The following is a 19,603-nucleotide window of genomic DNA, read 5'->3' on the forward strand; positions in this document are numbered from 1 at the left end:
TCTCCCGCATACACCTCCTGGGAATGTATGAGTCTTCAGTGCGTGATTTCGAGTGTTTTTTCCCCATAAGTAATTTAAATACTCGATAATGTCAATTTGCACATCGTTAAAACAACAATCACGATATTATCGCAGACAATATATATCGCCCACCTCTAGTATATGTATGTGTGTGTGTGTGTATATGTGTGTGTGTATACCTAACAGCGTTGCTGGCCACGGTGTTGAGCTCCAGGAAGCGTACGGAGGTCTTCCTCCTGAGGGGGAGGGCAGGAGATGCTCCATCTGAACTGGACACACTGCTGGACGACGATACGTCCAGCACAGCTACACACACACACACAAAATATATAATTTATCAAAACACATACACACCCCTAATTAAATACATATACACACACAAAATACATCGAACCCACAATGTTCGTGCGTGTGTGCATGCGTGTTTAAGGCCACTTTCACATTACATTATATTACATTACATTTGGCTGATGCATTTTTAGCCAAAGCGACTTACAATATAGCAAACACATTAAAGCTTTTTAAAACAATTATCTCAACAATTCTAAAACTATTTAAAAAAGGTGGAGTACAATAAGGGCTTGTTTACACATATCTAGATTTTTTAATATACAAAGATTTTTGCATGCATTTGGGTCTTGCGTTTACACATCAACAGAGATTTAGCTCCCTCAAACGCAGATTTTTAAAAACTCCCTTCAAAGTGAAGATTTCTTCAAACGCTGGATTCGGTGGATGCATGTAAACAGTGACAAACACAGTTTTCCTCAGACGATGACAGGATTGATGTGTGTGTGCAGCGTGTGCCTAAAATTCCACTAGTGTCAATGGTAACCATGGCAATTAGTAGCAGTGGAGCTAGTAGCCAGGTTTCTGCTGTTTTTATAGAGTCAAGTGTCAGTTCTAGTCAGGTGGCCACTTACTCTTCCTGGTCAGAAACTGCTCCAGGTTCTCAGTTAGGTAGTATCCGCTGCAGTCCTCCACAATGTATCGGAACATGGACACCAGCTCCAACTGCAGAGGGTGTGTGTGTGCGGGGGGAATAAGATCAGACACAAATTTCTACATCCTTTAGTGTTATCTAGGCCTCATTCCTTCCTAGGATACATCCTTTAGTGTTATCTACACCTCATTCCTTCCTACATCCTTTAGTGTTATCTACGCCTCAAAGAGCAATTTGCAGGTTGATTTCATAACTGAATTTATACTTCATATTGTCTGAATTTCTTTTTTTTAAAATGTACATGTACGAATGAATATGTTTTACAAAATCTACGGACAGAAATTCAGAAGAAAGTGGCTCCATCTGAAACAAATCGATACCCACTCTCCCTCGATCACCGAGTGGGCCATCTTGCGCAGACGGGGAATAGACACAGGGCCTACATAGACACGCCCTCATCAAACTCCGCCCTCATGACCTCATCACACTCCGCCCTCGTCACACTGCGCCCTCATCACAATGCGCCCTCATGACCTCATCACACTGTGCCCTAATCACACTCCACCCGTCACACTGCGCCCTCATGACCTCGTCACACTGCGCCCTCATGACCTCATCACACTCCGCCCTCATGACCTCGTCACCAGAGACGGTTGATAAAGCGAGACGATTAAATAGACGGGTAAATTCTGGCACGTTGTGACGTGGGGTTCGAAGCAGTCACGCCCATTTAGGAGTCTAGCGGGAGGTCCAGTGTCTATGTATTCCTATGGGAGAAATGAACATGTTCACGGAATATGACCAATCCCTTAGCCCTACATTCAGCCATGTAAGTTTTGAACCCATTTTCTACAAGCCACATGTCTCCCTAACATTCCGACATTGAAATTGTATTTTCCAAAGAAATAACTAAAGACAAAAATAGCTTTGTTCGTGATCTGTCACTGTCTCCTCAAAGCTCTGGTGCACAGCCACCTGTTCTCAGAGGCTCTAGACTGAGAGATGGTTGATAAACTAACCTAACATATTTTTTGCTAGAACTAGTAGACTACCACAAAGTTGCTGAACATATGTTACTTCAGGTTTGTTTGCAACAATATATAAGTTTAACCAAAGTTCTTAGCTGCTAGCTAGCTAGCGAACATTCCCATTCACTTTCCGTTTACTGTGCTAACGTTAGCTAGCTTTCGCTAGCTGGTTAACGGGCAAATGAAATTATTCATTCGTGTCGAAAAAGAGTGTTTCATTGGCATCACACACAAACAATGACTGTAAAATAGTATACAAAATTATATGTATATGTTATTATTGCTAATTCAGAGAAAAGTTTATGTTTTGACACGCCTTTTTAAGAGTCCGGAACTAGTGCCATTTCGTTCCACTGGTGAATCGTCTTATGAATCATCTTAGTTAACTATAGAATCTTTGTCGTCACACTGCGCCCTCATGACCTCATCACACTCCGCCCTAATGACCTCATCACACTGCGCCCTCATCACACCCCGCTTACCTCTGTGTTGTAGTCCAGGCTGTGCATCGGGAACAGCGACACTGCCATAGAGTGGTGGCACAGAAGGAGCACCACCTACACACACACACACACACGCACACGCGCGCACACACAGGAGGGAGGATATTATTATATTATTATGGAAAGGATGGCTTTCTAAGGTGCTGACGAATCCGTTTGACAATGACCGTGACTATACTTAATTTGATTGGATGATCTTTTTTGTTTACACGTTGCTTTAGTGATAAGGATTTCAACTCGGGCTGGGGGCCACTTGGGAGACGACAGGAGTGCAATACCGTGTTTCACCAAATTCACTAAATACAGTTTATGGGGGCGCTGTTCTACCTTGGCCAGTTCCATGTCAACATGAGGGTCATGTTCTACCTTGGCCAGTTCTAAGTGGGTGTGTGGGTGGTGTTCTACCTTGGCCAGTTCTAAGTGGGTGTGAGGGTCATGTTCTACCTTGGCCAATTCCATGTCGGCGTGGCTGCTGAGGGCGTCCGTGATCTTCTCCCAGCTGATGGAGACGCCACATCCAGCAGTAAATCTGCACTGTTCTGCAAACACACACACACGCTCATCAACACTGTTCTGCAAACACACACATGCTCATCAACACTGTTCTGCAAACACACACACACACGCTGATCAACACAGTTCATCTGCACTGTTCTGCAAACAGCACACACACGCTCATCAACACTGTTCTGCAAACACACACACACACGCTGATCAACACAGTTCATCTGCACTGTTCTGCAAACAGCACACACACACACACACGCTCATCAACACTGTTCTGCAAACACACACACACACACACACGCTGATCAACACAGTTCATCTGCACTGTTCTGCAAACAGCACACACACACACGCTCATCAACACTGTTCTGCAAACACACACACACACGCTCATCAACACAGTTCATCAACACTGTTCTGCAAACACACACACACACTGATCAACACAGTTCATCTGCACTGTTCTGCAAACACACACACACACTGATCAACACAGTTCAGAGCACACACGTTCCTGTACTCCTATTCCATCTGTACTCACTGTCCAGGAAGTCCGCCACCTCCTTGAAACGCTCTGCTGGCGTTTGATCCACAGAGGATACTGCTTCTCTCCCACCACTGAGACACACACACACACACACACACACACACACACACGTTTACAAATTGACAAAGGTGTATATTACATGACATTACAGATGGAGTATTTTGGGGAATGGATGTAGGTGTGAACAGAATGTGTGTGTGTGTGTGTGTGTGCGCGCACGCGCATTTATCTGTACACCAACTGTGTAAGCAAATGTGTGTGTCCATAATTGAGTGATTGTTTGTGTGTGTGTGTGTGTGTGTGTGTATGGTTATGGGATTTGGCAGACACCTTTGTCCAAAGCATATGATTGAATGTGTGCATAATTGAGTGAATGTGTATGTGTGTGTGTGTGTGTGTGTCCACCCATTTTCTGACAACATTTTATAACCTTTCCATGACTTTTCAAAGACCTTGAATGACATTTTCATGGTTATTAGTGGCCTAGAATTCCAAAATTGCTACTTTAAGGCACAGGTAGGCCTTTCTCGAACATGTATGTATATGTGTGTGTTAGGGGTGGAACGGTACATGTACAGTATTTGCATTGAACCGAAACGGTACGGTTTACACGGAGAATACACGGTATAAAAATAAATAAAATTTGTGCATGAATTAATTAAAGCAATGTAGAACTACTGTTCAATACGCGACTTGTTTAGGGACACCTAATCTGTAGTCCCGCTTTAGCTCTGTGAAGCTCTCATTGGCGCATAGGTAGCCGAGGTCCGCCTACGTAGGTTACATGTTTTTGTCAGGTCGACGGTCGAGTGAGTCAGTCAGAGACAGCAGCAGCACTAAGGATGGGTATGATGAGTGAGTCAGTCAGCAGCAGCACTAAGGACGGGTATGATGAGTGAGTCAGCAGCAGCACTAAGGACGGGTATGGCGAGTGGTGGCGGCCCACAAGAGAGGTCTCTCTAAGATCGCAAGTTTGGGAAAACTTCGGTTTTCCAGTCAGTTACAGTAGTACAGGCGAGAGAGTGGTGGATAAGACTGTGTTGGCGTTGTTCAGTAGTTGTTGGGTATGTGAGTGGAAATCCATTGAACATGCTAACGCACATACGACACCATCACCCAGAGAGGTAGGTCTACCAATCACTGGAACGAGATAAAAAACATCCCCCTACAGGGCTTCACCAGCCTCTAGATACACATACCAAAACATACGGCTTAAAACGATTTTGTAATGACGGAAAGTGGTGTAAACCGTGTGGTGATCACCTTTATGTGACTTGTGTTGTGCTCTCACATGAAGAGCTGGTGTAAACTGTGTGGTGATCACCTTTATGTGAGGGTAACTTGTGTTGTGCTCTCACATGAAGAGCTGGTGTAAACCGTGTGGTGATCACCTTTATGTGAGGGTAACTTGTGTTGTGCTCTCACATGAAGAGCTGGTGTAAACCGTGTGGTGATGACCTTTATGTGAGGGTAACTTGTGTTGTGCTCTCACATGAAGAGCTGGTGTAAACCGTGTGGTGATGACCTTTGGGTCATTCCACGCCAACTCAGCCACCCATGTACATGACACCTCTCAGATTTCGCTGAAAAGCCGGAAAATATGCCTTATGTTACCAAACAAAGGAATCTGAAGTTTCAGGTCAATATCTCAAACGGTTTGCCCGTGGCGTCCATTTGAAATTCGGGTGCCACGGCCCTAATTGACACATTAGAATTTCACATTTCATCCTTTGCCATTTTTGGAAGCCCATAACGTCTGTTCTAATAGTGGTAGAAGGCTGGAAACTGGTGTGGTAGTTAATTGTAGCCTGTACTACACAATTATGGAGGCAGAATTAACATTCCTTACTGTTTAGGTGAGAGGTGGGTCACCAAAGTCCTAAAAAATGTTGACGGCATGTGTGATTTTTCACTTTTTGGGTGGCCGTAGAACCACGATTAATGATCATATTTATTCTAAACAGGATTATGTTATATTTGGGAACTTTGCTCTTGCCAAAATTAATTTGAGGGTTATGATACCACTGGTGGGGGTTTTATGGGGGTCCAAAAACCCTTTCCGGCAAAGGTGGCTTTTTTTTTTAACCCTATATTTGGACCCCCAAATAACCATGTGGGCATTTGATGATCCTAATGGGATTTATACCAGATAAAGATAAATATTTGTTCTTTCTTTTAATGAAATAAAATTTTTGACTATGAACCTCCATAATATGAATTTTATTCCTTATAATGCACCATTTTGGACATTGTTTCCAGAAGTCTAGAATGTAGATCAGGGAGAATTTAGTGATGATAAAGCGTGAAAATAACTTAGTATTATGCTCAGTGATGGCAAACAATTATATATTGAGATTGTCACAGATTAACCCCTTATCCCCCATGAAAGAGACCCGCCATCAAACTTTCAAACTAAATAACAAGAATGTTACATAGTGTAAGAACACTACAGATAAAAGGGAGTTTTGTTTGTACAGAAATTAAATTGAAAATTAAATGGAAGTGTCTTTAAGTGTTATCCAAGAAATTGTCATGGTCATTTTGGTCAAGTTTGTATTGGCGAGCACTGCGTCCATAGATGTCTGACACAACAAATTATATGTTGGAATGGCACCCAACAGGGGACCTGTCTTTGGTCTGATGGCCATTTAAGGATGTTGTTGACACACTTCATGAATTTCACAAAAACGTCACCATGTTCATCTGAACATTCAACAATGTTTCCAATGAACCAGTCATCATCATAGATACAGGCAATGTATTTTCCTAGCTGGAAAATTGAGTTTTGTGGCTGATCTGTTCTGCCGGGTGTTCTGTATCCAAGCGTTCTGAATCAAATTGTTGTCCTGCATCGGCATCTGTGAATATTGTATCCTGTGATATTAATTTCATCCATATCTTATTTTTGGAAATTGGTTTAAAGCAATGATGTGATCGTGTTCCACTGATCGTTTTGGCTGAGGCGTAACGTCTCTCCAATTCGTATGTTTCCTCATGTTTTTTAATATCTTCTGCACTAAAAAAGAACAATGTCAGATCAGCCACAAAACTCAATTTTCCAGCTAGGAAAATACATTGCCTGAATCTATGATGACTGGTTCATTGGAAACATTGTTGAACGTTCAGATGAACATGGTGACATTTTTGTGAAATTCATGAAGTGTGTCAACAACATCCTCACATGGACATCGGACCAAAGACAGATCCCCTGTTGGGTGCAATTCCAACATATCATTTGTCGTGTCAGTGTGCCAGACATCTATGGACGCAGTGCTCGCCAATACAAACTTCACCAAAATGACCATGACAAAATGATGACACTGTGAGGAGAAAAGACACATAGGGTACGGGAAGCGCACGACTGTCATAAACGTAGGCTATATCGATACTAATACAATTAGGTATTGTGAGGTTTCTAATTTCAGGGTATTGCGATACTTTTGCAGTATTGGTGCACCATGCACCACTAGTCAAAGTAGAACGACCGCTTAGTTAGATGCGAGTAAAGTCTAGGCGCTCAACCTTATGACATTAGGTTAGTGTGAATTTTGTCACCTATTTTTAATTTAGTCTTAGTCTTGTGACGAAATGTCCTTTTTAGTCTTTGTCATATTTAGTCATTCAAATATCATTTTTGTTAGTCAAGTTTTAGTCTACTAAAAGTCTCGTCATTTTAGTCAAAAGAAAACTAAAAGGTATCTTAGTCAGTTTTAGTCAACACATTTTAGTCTTTTTTTTTATAACAAATTATTTCTGATTACCATTTCAGTCAAATAGTGTTTCACACATCTCAATTTTCCAACAATATTGTGTGTCCACAGGGCTACTCGTCGGTTATAATTACTCATTCTGATTTTTTGTCAGTCAGTATGTTTACATGCACAGGTAAGTCGAGCTACAGTTATAGCTCGGCTGGGATTTGGCCATAGACAGTATAAGATTTGACTGGACCACTGTCATATTCGTAGACCATTGTTTCTCAAAGTGTGGTCCGGGGATCACTGGTGGTCTGCAAGCCATCCCAAGTAGTCCGCAAGCAGACATGGTAAAATACAATATAGATGAGTTGTTTGCAATATTGAACCAACTTGTATGTAAAAACAGTTCTGCAACACTGTCTATGTAAGATATGCCAGGTTAAATCATACAGTATGAATCCACACAATAAGCAAAGTGCAAAGACAATAAGCAAGGTGGTTCAGTGAGTAGGCCTATTGTGTAGACTAATTATAGGCTACTGTTGAAGTAGGTCTAGTCTTTTTTTTTTTAGCTAGGGTTAGTTAAGTGGTCCTGAAACTGAAAAAAGTTTGAGAAACACTGTCATAGGCCAAAGTATTAATGTTTTAATTCCCTCGCTAGATGGTGATATCGCCCAAACACAACACATTCCCCAAACAGACTCTCCATCTTAGCCATAGCTAACTTGCTAGCGAACTATCCATATTAGCTTACGTGCTAGCAAACTTTGCATCATCAGTCTAACTAGTTAAATAGTTGACATTACATGATGAACATTTTCATATGGACATTCTGGGGGATGTTAATTTGTATGAGAGAAGCTTCAACTTCTGGGTATGTAGCATTGTGGCATAAAGCTTAGGTTATCTTGCTAAGGTTAGGTTATAAAGCTTAGTTATCTTGCTAACTCTGGCAGAAATCTCCAGTGTTCTTGTTCCATGTAGTTTCATGTTGCAGCCACAGGGTTGCAGCAACAGCACGTAGACTAGCCTACAGGAAAGCTGTTGCGTATGAACTCATTCAGAATATTTTGAAAACATAACAGCTAGATATTCTGTCTTCTCATTTTGTAGACGAAAATGAAGAGAGATTTTATCTTAGTTTTTATTACATGCAAAACATTTTAGGCTCGTCTTTTTTCGTCAACAATAATGCATCTTGGTGGTTGGTTGATGGTCTTAGTCAGTGTTTCATTTTCTCTCATCTCGTCTGACGAAACTAACACTACATTAGGTGCACCAGTGCGACCCAGGAAACATTTTAGTCGCACCCTGGAGCCCTGACCCAGTCAGACCAATAGTATGAAAAATTTAGGAACAGAGTTTATTTACAATGATGCGCATCAAGGGAGAGACAGCATGACTTCACCTAAAGATCCATCAGCTGCTCTAACTAGACAAGGAAATAGTTAGGGTTTAAGTATCCTTCCAGGCTGACGGGAGATGGCGTTGGTCATCCCATCTCATGTGGACTACACTGAATCAAACTCTGATTATTGGCAACCTGGCTATCTCTAAATAGAGTCACACACAGATATACACAGGGACAGTTCAGATATCATACAGTCATTACTTAGAATCATACTTTTAGTATCAAAGTGACCTACTAATGACAAATGCAGAACATTAAACCACATATTGGAATATTGGACATAATGTTCTATTCCACTTTCTCTCACTGTTAAGTGTCAACGCTAACCAGGCTAATAAACAAACCATGTTACATGAGTAACGTCGAAGGTTAAAGTCACGTGACTTCTAATTGTAGTCCGTTTATGATACGAAAGGCGCAATATAAAAATTATTTTTTTATTTTTTTAAAGAAAGCAAAAAAGTTCACACAGTTAGTAGATTATTACTGTAGACACACTGAAAATATTGAGGCAAACTGTAGACCCTTCCATATACAACTAAACACGGATGTTGAAGGTCTCGCCTAAGTGGATTTTTAAAAACTCATTATTCTTTGTAATTTGCACTTTCATAAATGAGAGATGCTGTAGGCCTATTTTTAGTTTTATAGCTGATTGTCTTATTTTGTTTACAAGTTACAGATGGAGTCTGTAGGCCTAGATGATGTGGGGTAGGCTGCTTGTTTACATCTTACTTTGCACACTTCAAGCTGTTGCAGCTAGCTCAGGGGAGAGATTGCATGAGTAAGTAGTAGGCCCTACAGCCTGAGACATTCACAGTAAAAAATTGCCTTTTGCATTTTTGATTTGCTTTTCCCTCCATTGGACCGAACTCGTACCGAACCGTGATGTCTGAACCGAGCTATGAACCGAACCGTGACTTCTGTGTACCGTTACACCCCTAGTGTGCGTGTGTGTAAGTTAGGCTCACAGACTGGCAGGTAATATATATGTGTCGGTATGTGTATGTGTGTGTGTGTTTGTGTAAGTTAGACTCACAGCCTGGGAGGTTATATGTATATGTGTCTGTATGTGTGTATTATGTGTGTATGTGAGAGTGTGTGTATAAGTTAGACTCACAGCCTGGCAGGTAACTGGCTGAGCAGGTAGCCATCCCTCAACTCGCAAATCTTCCCAACCGAGTCACCCAGGGCAAAATTGTTCACCTGCAACACACACACACACACAACATAATGTGCATACATCAACAAGACGAACACACACACACACCGACAGTGGTTTAGGCTGAAAATGCTTGCTCTCCAGCTGTGCAATATAATCGTGTGTGTGTGTGTGTGTGTGCGTGTGTATGTATGAAACCATGTCTGTTCTGTTGAGTGTATTTATTACCCAGGCCAGGAGAGCCTTCTCCTTCCTCTCGGCCAAAACACAGGCCATCGCTGGAGCCTGCAAAACACACACACACACACACAGACAAGCGCTCAGAGGAGAATAACTTAGAAAGACAAAACACTAACCTAGAATCCACCATAACTATTATGAGAAGACCTTTTAAGGACAATAGTATAATAAGTACCCTTGGATAACAGCGTCAGGCATACGAATCAAACTGAATGTAATGTTTGTAAGTAAGGAGGGACGTTTGAAAGTCATGCGTCGTTACGCAGGGTTTTGTTTACATAAACGGCACATGTAGGTGTCGCCCTATGCCGTGACGACGGCTGAGCTGCCAGGCTGGCATTCTCGGTGTTAACGTTACAGCTCAACTATCAAATGCTAAGCATTTCCTGTTTCTGTGTGGAAGGTCGCAGATTGGCCATTCCACGATACCATGCCCTAGTTTTGTAGGACACTTTTCCTCCAGTAACGTTATCTATACTTGTGTGCAGTCAGCGCCAGTAGATAACGGAAGCCAGTTGATCCCTAACGTTAGCATCGATAACGGCTCAGGTGAATGAGCGTCAACATATCACAATCTAACGTTACCTTCAACAGTAACGTAAACCAGTTAGTTTCAATACTTGAACTTATGAGACAAAATATAAAGCTACATCGTTCAGCTGTCATTAAAGCAAGGGTTAACGTCATGCTATTTTGAACAGGTTACATTAACGTTGTCAGGTTATCATTAGCAAGCTAGGTTGACGTGACATTGGTTGGCAAAAATGGATTCGCAGCATTATAACTACCTGATATTAGCAACGTTACAGAACTTCACTAAAGGCAACTTCCACAATAAACGTAACGTTAGAACCTAAGTGTTGTTGGGCAAGCTGGCGTTATACATACAAGATAACGTTAGCTGTGGTAGCTAGTAGACTATATTAACGTTAGCTATCGACAGTTAGTGTAACGTTACTGAAAGAAATTACATTAGATTGTTCCCCTTATTAAATCCATTTGTACGCGATAAAACACGTTATGAAAGCCAAAGCATCATTTGCCACCATTTGGAAACTCGACACTTACCGATGTTGCCGTTTCCCTCAAGCTACTGTAACTCTAACTAGTCACTGCTCCTTCAAACTGCATTTCAAATTTCAGCGGCGTTCGAGGTGCCTCTCCATTGGCTGTACACATGTGACGTCACTTTACCACAAACAAACCGATTGGACAAACCTGTAACCACGTTTTATTTTTTTTTCTTACATTTTTCTTACACATTCCTCTTCATGATCTTTCTGAGGAGGCTGAAGAGTTTTGGGGTGGGAACAAAAACCCTGGAGAACTTTTATCGCTGCAGAGCGTCCTGGCTGGATGCATCACAGTGTGGCTGGGGAACCTTTCTTCTCGTCTGCTCACTGCTTCCCTCTGGCAAGTGCTACCGGAGCATTACCACCCACACCACACGATTCAGCAAGTGACAGTCCCCCCCCAAACTGTTAGAATCCTAAATGTCCGAAGTCCATAAGGTTTTATTTACAATATGTGCATGTATGACTAGTTTAGCTATGCGTAGTACTGTACAATACAGTCCTTCTTCAACTCCCTTTATTTAAGGTCCCCCTACTGCCCCCCTGTGTTTATTTACCCCTCCTCCTTGCACTACTGCAACTGTGGCACAAGAATTTCGTGATATTGCGAAGTATATGCGACAATAAAACTTGAAACTTGTTGTGTGCACCATAGACGATTTACACCGTAAATAACATGGTCTAGAACCCCGCAACAATGAGTAGAACGCTTCGTGCTCTAGATTTTTCGCTGCATCTGTCACCGTGGTAACGCTTTGTTGTGGCATTACTGTAGATGAGGGAGATTACCGTAATGTGTGTCGGTGACCGTAGGTTTCCCACGAGGAGACGTACGAACAGACATAAGAACACTCTGTAGTTCTCAGTAAGTGCTCTTTGTCGTCGCGGATTTTAAGGGGGCAGTTTGTTCTTCGCACCGTCTCTAGAGAAGCGCTTCACTGACCTGAGAAATGTTTGGTCCCCCGCTGGACTTTTCATTTAAATGTCTCAGTTCGATGGCAGGTAGGCCTATGCTTCTCCCAAATAAAGGTTTAACTTACAGCTGCAAAACACGCAGCACAGCATACATTTCTGAGGTAGCAAAGAGAGTATCTTTCACTGAGAAATACATGTAGAAATTGGTGGAATGGTATAATTTTCTGCAGATGCAGCTTGTTTTCTTACTTTTGTGTGGTGCTTGTGTTGCGTGAAGTTGTGAGGTGTGTGTGTGTGTGTGTGTGTGTGTGATGGTGTGAGCCGATGTGTGTGTGTGATAGGGTTGCACGATTTGGAGGAAATATAATTGCAAATGTTCCTGTAGATGGTTATGGGATTTGTCTTTGTCCAAAGCGACACACAAATACAAAAACAACATAATAAAATGTAACAGGGAACAGATTAGAATGTTGATCAAACTATAATTAAGGAGACTAGCAATAATAAACAACAATGTCAATTACGCTTAAATCAATAGCTTAATAAAATAAGCAATGAAAATGAGGGGAAAAAGCAAAATAAACAATAATGTCCATTCAATCAATAATATAAAAACAATGACTTGGTAAGACTAAATTAAGGAGAATATCAATAATAAACAATAATGTCAAATTAATCAACAGCCTAATGGAAATAAAACAATATTATACAAACCATAACGCATAACAAGCGCTTAAAGAACTAAGTGCATGTTAAACAGGAATGTCTTTAGACCCCTCTTAAACGACCCAAAACTACCAGAACGGAGAGCACTGGGCAACTCATTCCACCAACATGATCTTTTCTCAATTACATATTGCAATTTGATTGTGATATAGGCCTGATTGTGATATAGGCTTCATTCTTGAAAACCAAGCTTCAGGTTCAGTATTACAAATTTTGTTTTAAGTTGTGGGACCTCTGATTGGTGAGCCTAGTGCATGAGAAGAACAGCACTCCTGATTGGTGAGCTTGGGTCTGTGTGTGTGCGTCTGTTAAGTTGTGGGACCTCTGATTGGTGAGCCTAGTGCATGAGAAGCACAACACTCCCGATAGGTGAGCTTCACTGTCTGTCACACACAGAGAATGAATAAAACTCATGTGTGATAAGACCATTGGGACAGAGGTGCAACCTTTGCAATTAGTTTGCATTCGTTCAACTTGCAGTTTCAATTAAGAATCAACTAATTGTGCAGCCCTTGTGTGTGTGTGTGTGTGTGTGGTATGTGTGTGTGAGAGGTATGTGTGTGTGTGGTATGTGAGGTGTGTGTGTGAGGTATGTGTGTGTGTGAGGTATGTGTGTGTGTGTGTGTAGTAGTTGTGTGTGTGAGGTGTGTGTGTGGTGTATGTGTGTGTTGTGAGGTGGTGTGTGTGTGTGCGTATGTGCGATATGTGTGTGTGATGTGTAGGGTTATGGGTGTCAAGCTCTTTTACGTGTGTTTCAGTGTACCAGCGTGTAAAGGTCTGATGTTTCTTGTTGTGTTCGTGTGTGTGTGTGTGTGTGTGGAGACGTGCTTGGTGAGGAGCCTAACACTGGGCTGCGTCCACTCAAGCGCTCTGCGGAGCGGAAGTTCTGCAGCCGAGCGTTGCGTCTGAACAACAACATCATCACGGAGCTGAGCGGCCTCCACAGCACTGTCCACGCCCTGCTCAGCCAACCACACCAGCTCGCCTGGCTGGACCTCTCCTTCAACGACATCTCCCACATAGACACGGTACCTCACACACCATGTACACCACACAACACACACACACACACACACACACACACACACACACAGACACCACACACACACACACCACACACACACACATTTTAATGCTTTTATTTGGACCTTAACACAGGAGATTCACAGATCCAAACATTGAAGGAAGTATGTTAAACACTTAGGAAGGTCTGATCAGACACAGAATGCATTGTGCTATTTTCATTCTGAACTGCATGATTATAGGTAAACATGGCATCGTCGCTTCCAGATGGATAAACTACCTATTATTGCAGAAATGGAGCAGTACTTTGCAAGTTTTTTTGCTATTGGCTTGCTTAGTCCACACAGTTGCAGTCCGCGTAAGACAAGTTTGTGCACATGCCCAAGACTCCAAAAAACAAGAATAATAATTTTGCATTGAAACCCCATACAAGTGGCTGATATTTCAACAGCTTGGAGTTAAAACAAGTGTCCATGTACAAATCAAAAAAACATCCTATTTCACACACACACACTCATTCTGAACTGCATGATTATAGGTAAACATGGCATCATTAAACAATGGATAAACACCTACATGGTACTTTGCAAGTTTTTTTGTGTGTGACACAGTTGCAGTCAAAAGACAAGTTTATTTACATGACTCCAAAAAAAAACAAGAATAATAATTTTGCATTGAAACCCCATACAAGTGGCTGATATTTCAACAGCTTGGAGTTAAAACAAGTGTCCATGTACAAATCAAAAAAACATCCTATTTCACACACACACACACGCACACTACAATCACAGACACACACACACTCACACACTACAATCACACACACACACCACATGGTGTGTGTGTGTGATGGTGTGTGTGTGCGTATGTGATGGTGTGTGTGTGTGTGTGTGTGTGTGTGTGAGATGGTGTGTGTGTGTGATGGTGTGTGTGTGTGTGTGTGTGCGTGTGTGTGTGATGGTGTGTGTGTGTATGTGATGTTGTGTGTGTGTATGTGATGGTGTGTGTGTGTGTGTGTGATGGTGTGTGTGTGTGTGTGTGTGTGTGTGTGTATGTGATTGTGTGTGTGTGTGTATGTGATTGTGTGTGTGTGTGTGTGTGTGATGGTGTCCGTTCCTCCCCAGGCCCTGATAGAGCTGGAGCAGCTGAGGGTGTTATATCTCCATGGCAACAGCATCAGCAGGCTGGGGGAGGTGGATAAGCTGGGCTCGCTGCCATGGTTACACACACTCACCCTGCACGGCAACACCCTGGAAACCGAGCAGGGATACAGGTCAGTGTGTGTGCATTTGCACTGGAGGGACTGCCCCTCTTATACTTGCTGGCACTGACCTGGAGAACGAGTGTGTGTGCTGTTTACATGTGTGTGTGTGAGTGTGTCCTGGGGTTTACGTGTGTGTGTGTGCATGCGCATATGAGCATGTGTGTGTGAGTGCTTGAGAGTGTGTGTGTGTGTGCATATTAGTATCCGCCTATACCCGTCCTGACAGGTGCGTGCGTGTGTGTATGTGTGTGTGTGTTGTAGCGTTCGGAGGGGTTTTCTGAGTTCTGAGGCTGTGTGGGCAATATTAGGACAAGAACAAACTGTGTTAACAGAAGATTGGAGCTTTTATTTTGCTACAATTCACTCTTTAGAGTAACTCAGGAAGGGTCAGAAAAATACTCAACGAAACGTTTATAGCTCCGTCTCAGCAAGAGTCATTAAAGTCCTCCAGATAAATCCAAAACTCAAAAGTCCAAAGTCCAAAACTCAAGTTCCAGCTTTCCAGTCCACAAACTTAACCAAAGTCCTTTTAGGCAAGTCTCTCCACTCGGCGACCATATTGCAATGCTTTTTGGGCACTCATCGGGCATCTATTTTGGCAGAAATGCGCGTGCGCAAGGCTTCACGACACCAATCTTGCTCCAGCAGCGAGATCACAACACATGATTGGCACGATGTCTTCACAACACACCACATGATTGGCTCACTGTATTCACAACACAACACACGATTGGCTCAATATATTCACATCACACCACATGATTGGCTCAATGTATTCACATGTCGACGTTTTGCCGCGTTGGCGTTACAAACTAGCCCCATGCATTTGTATGGAGCATTTTTTGAGTGCTGTGTCTCATTAGAAAGTCTGACTTAACTTTCTTTGAGCAGAGTTCCCAAGGCTTCCTCCGTGTGTTCCACCAAGCACACCTTTTGTCGGTCTCCCTTCTGCCTTAAAGATTAATCCCAAACACCTGCACTCCTCCCACTGCATTATGGGAGATGTAGTTTCTACGAAGGCGGCCATCTTGGGACTTCCATGACCTCCTTCTATGGGAATGTACCGTCCGTCCACGACATGTCCCCTCTGGATGCCAGTGTGTGTGTGTGCATATAGTATCTGCCTATACCCCTCCTGACAGGTGTGTGTGTGTGTGTGTGTGTGCTCTCTAGTCAGCAGGGCAGTGAGCCAGTAGCCATCTTTTAGTGAGGGTTTGGCGGTAGACATCTTAAGGCCGTGTCCACCAAACACGTGTTTTGCACTGACAGCGCCCTCAACCTCATTTTCAGAGAGCTTCGGTCAGTTGTTTATTGGAGCGTTGCCTAATGCTAACTAACTAGCTAACTAGCTAACTGAAATGGCAGCAATCGTTCAGGACTCGGCTCACTAAAAATATGACTTCGACCGACAAAAGGAGCTCATTTTACAATAGAATAGGTCGTCCCTCTAGGCTTTGTAATTTGTGTGCAGCAGTGGTTTAACATTTAGTCACATAGGACTTGGCTGATAAAGTTTTCTACTGCCCTTCCTTGATTTTAATTGGCTAGCAAGAGAGAAGTGACATTGACGAGCCCAGCACTGTTCTAAAAGTTGAACAGATTTCCACTTTCAGCGCTCTGAGCGCAGCGGAAAAAATGGTCAGTGGCGAGGGCTTTTTACCGCCAGGGGCATTTAGCGCTGTGGATGCTGAACTTCAAAGGATTTGTATAAAAAATAGCCGTCGCGAACACGCGATTGGTGGACACAGGGCCTTAAGTTGGGGTTCAGCGGTAGCCATCTTTTAGTTCGGATTATGTTTTGTATGTTTTGGTACTTATGTTTGAATGTGTTAGCCTATTGATTACTTAGATTTAAATGTGTTAGCATATTCGTACTCATGTTTGAATGTGATAGCCTATTGATTACATACGTTTGAATGTGTTAGGGTATTGGTTACATATGTTTGAATGTGTTAGGGTATTGGTTACATATGTTTGAATGTGTTAGGGTATTGGTTACATACGTTTGAATGTGTAAGCATACGTATGTTTTGTTTTGGTTGCCAGGGGTTACGTGATTGCGGCGGTGCCCCAGCTGAAGATGATGGACTTCAGTGCGGTGACCAATCAGGAGCGCCGCATGGCTCGGATCTGGCACCAGCCCGCACACCGCCACAAACCCACCAAGCCCAGCTCAGACACCTGAGGATCGCCATGGCAACGCGACACAACACCTCCATCATAGCATTCCATTCCTGGGCTGAGAACTGCTGATTCAGAATCGGAACACTGCGGGTGTGTGGTGATGAGAGAGAAAGAGGCCCCAATAAAGTACACTTCACCGGTCCTCCATGACTGTCCTGCCCGTGTACTTACTGCTCTACACTGTGTGTGTGTGTGTGTGACATGAAGTAGACCTACAGATAAGTCTTACATGCGTGATCTGCCGCTCCTCCTCTCAAATTTGCGTCAGGTCGCTCCGCTCAATTTCGCTCCCCGCTCCACTTCAAAATCCTCCCGCTCCAGTGAAATCGCTCCACGCTCGCTCCAATTTAAAAGAGGGAGAAATAATCTACAAACCTTAAACAGAAAACTTAAATCCTAAAGAGCTAAGAACAATGACAATATATTAGAACATAGAACATTTATTTTAAAAGATAGTGACCGATCAATCAGGGCTTTGAACCGATTTTTTTTTCCAATCGGTTCGTTCCGAACAGAAACGGAATTATAACGTTTCCGGTTATGAGTTCCACCAATAAATACTGTTCCCGGAACGGTTAATTTCGTTCCTGTCAGCTGTTTAATGCTATAGAATTATGTCACATCTTTCTCATCCAGCTTAAACCAAATGTAATAATATTACAACCATAATTAAATAATAATAATTATATTATTAATAATAATAATAATTAAATAGGCCTACAATTATTTAAAATGTGTAGTTTATTGTTAAAAGAGAAAATGTCCACACAAACGTAACAACATGATTAAGACACGTGGTTATGCCACTCGGGCAACAACAAATTCCAACTGTCGGGGGGAAAGGCCATCCAGTAGGCCTACTCATACAGTAACAAGCCATCTGTGCATTAGGCAAACAGAGGTGTTGGCGCCATTTAGCCAAATGTTCGCTAGTCCATCATTAACGCGGAGTCGACAAATATAGCTATTGTTATTGTGTTTGGAATGAGCGTTTTAATTAACGATGGATCGTAATAAGGCTCCGCCTTAACAATCTTTGATTTACCCCTTATTTAAGATGTGGAGTGGAGACTTTGTAATCCACCGCTCTCTCTCCATACAGTCAGCGAATGTCTGATGTGATGTCACACAGGAAGTGAACCTCAGCCGTCATGGTAACGTGCGCAGGAAAATAACAAAGATCCTTGATTACTAGCTCCGCTTTAACCCTCTCTGAAAATAATTACTTTTTTTTTTTAGGCAACGAAAACTTTGAGGAACGAAAAAAAAAATGGTATTAACCGGTTACCATTATTTTTAAATAAGTGGTCCTGTTCCAGAACATAACAAGTAATAACGTTTCCGGTTTCGTTCCTGTTCCCTGTAAAATACAAAAAGTTACCGGTTTTCGTTTTCGTTCCTTGAACCGGTTCAAAGCCCTGCGATCAATATAGGCAGGATATAGCCTAAAACTAAAGGGATCAGTGGGATTAATTGCCTAAAGAATGGCTGGCATCAAATTGTGCTTATATTTTCCATGAAATAGTCAATCTCTCTCCTTCCGCAGTTGATATATTGTCTTTGACCTTTCAATTAAATGTGGGGTTGACATGATTTGTAAGTCATTCTTTTTTTTAATTCACATTTTACAAAGCGTCCCAACTTTTTAGGAATTCGGGTTGTGTGGTGTATCTGAAACGATCAAAATCTTTGAAGAAATGCATATGGAGCAATTTTATGTGTAAGAAAGTTATTTATATGAATTAATAATGAATATAAAACACAACATGCCCCTGTGGTACATCATTCTTCAGAATATTTAAGATATTTCAATGGAAACCATATATTTTTTTTTTAAATGTTGTGCAACACAATGTGTTTCCATACATTTGAAGTTGAACACATATTAAGGGATAAAAAAAATACATATTCATACAGTACTAATTATGTGTAATAATTAATTAATACACATAAGTAATAAACAAAATATTAATGCAAATATATTTGATTGAGAAATAATAATTCAGGTTAGCTACTAGCTTCCCCCCCACTCTCATCATCTAATGCAGTGTTTCTCAAAGTGTTGTCCGGGGACCATTGGTGGTCCGCAAGCTATCCCAAGTGGTCCGTGAGCAGACGTGGTAAAATATAATATAGATGAGTTGTTTGCAATATTGAACCAACTTGTATGTAAATCCAAACAGTTCTGCAACACTATCTATGTAAGATATGTCAATTTAAATCATATGAATCCTCTGACACAATAAGCAATAAGTGCAAAGACAATAAGCAAGGTGGTCCAGTGAGTAGGCCTATTGTGTAGGCTAATATACTGTTGAAGTAGGTAAAACTGTTTTTTTTAGCTAGGTGGTCCGTGCG

At 42.0% G+C, this 19,603-nt stretch overlaps 2 protein-coding genes across 2 annotated transcripts in view; one reads left to right on the forward strand and one right to left on the reverse strand.

Moving 5' to 3' along the window:
- The window catches only part of numa1 (nuclear mitotic apparatus protein 1), a 37,550-nt gene extending 26,070 nt beyond the window's left edge, over positions 1-11,480 (reverse strand). Inside the window, exons 1-8 of the mRNA XM_048264683.1 lie at positions 11,309-11,480; positions 10,049-10,105; positions 9,779-9,864; positions 3,544-3,620; positions 2,940-3,034; positions 2,475-2,549; positions 945-1,035; positions 201-327 (exon numbers count right to left, since the gene is read on the reverse strand). Coding sequence (XP_048120640.1) covers positions 201-327; positions 945-1,035; positions 2,475-2,549; positions 2,940-3,034; positions 3,544-3,620; positions 9,779-9,864; positions 10,049-10,105; positions 11,309-11,323 — 623 coding nt within the window. The 5' untranslated portion in view covers positions 11,324-11,480. The remainder of the gene's footprint in view (positions 1-200; positions 328-944; positions 1,036-2,474; positions 2,550-2,939; positions 3,035-3,543; positions 3,621-9,778; positions 9,865-10,048; positions 10,106-11,308) is intronic.
- Positions 11,481-11,611: 131 nt separating this feature from the next.
- Positions 11,612-17,387, forward strand: lrrc51 (leucine rich repeat containing 51). The gene is made up of 4 exons (XM_048264684.1): positions 11,612-12,135; positions 13,597-13,802; positions 14,922-15,070; positions 17,108-17,387. Exons 1-4 carry the CDS (start codon positions 12,084-12,086, stop codon positions 17,244-17,246), a joined length of 546 nt encoding a protein of 181 aa, XP_048120641.1. The 5' UTR covers positions 11,612-12,083; the 3' UTR covers positions 17,247-17,387.
- The last annotated feature ends 2,216 nt before the right edge of the window (positions 17,388-19,603 follow it).

Source organism: Alosa alosa, chromosome 15, assembly GCF_017589495.1.
Source record: "Alosa alosa isolate M-15738 ecotype Scorff River chromosome 15, AALO_Geno_1.1, whole genome shotgun sequence".
Classification (NCBI taxonomy): domain Eukaryota; kingdom Metazoa; phylum Chordata; class Actinopteri; order Clupeiformes; family Clupeidae; genus Alosa; species Alosa alosa.

Bases quoted from the DNA above. Each gene is read 5' to 3' on its own strand.
- lrrc51 (XM_048264684.1), top strand. From the start codon at position 12,084: ATGTTTGGTCCCCCGCTGGACTTTTCATTTAAATGTCTCAGTTCGATG. The intron at 12,136-13,596 runs GTAGGCCTATGC...GTGTGTGTGGAG, and splicing joins ATGTCTCAGTTCGATGGCAG to ACGTGCTTGGTGAGGAGCCT. The intron at 15,071-17,107 runs GTCAGTGTGTGT...TTTGGTTGCCAG, and splicing joins GAAACCGAGCAGGGATACAG to GGGTTACGTGATTGCGGCGG.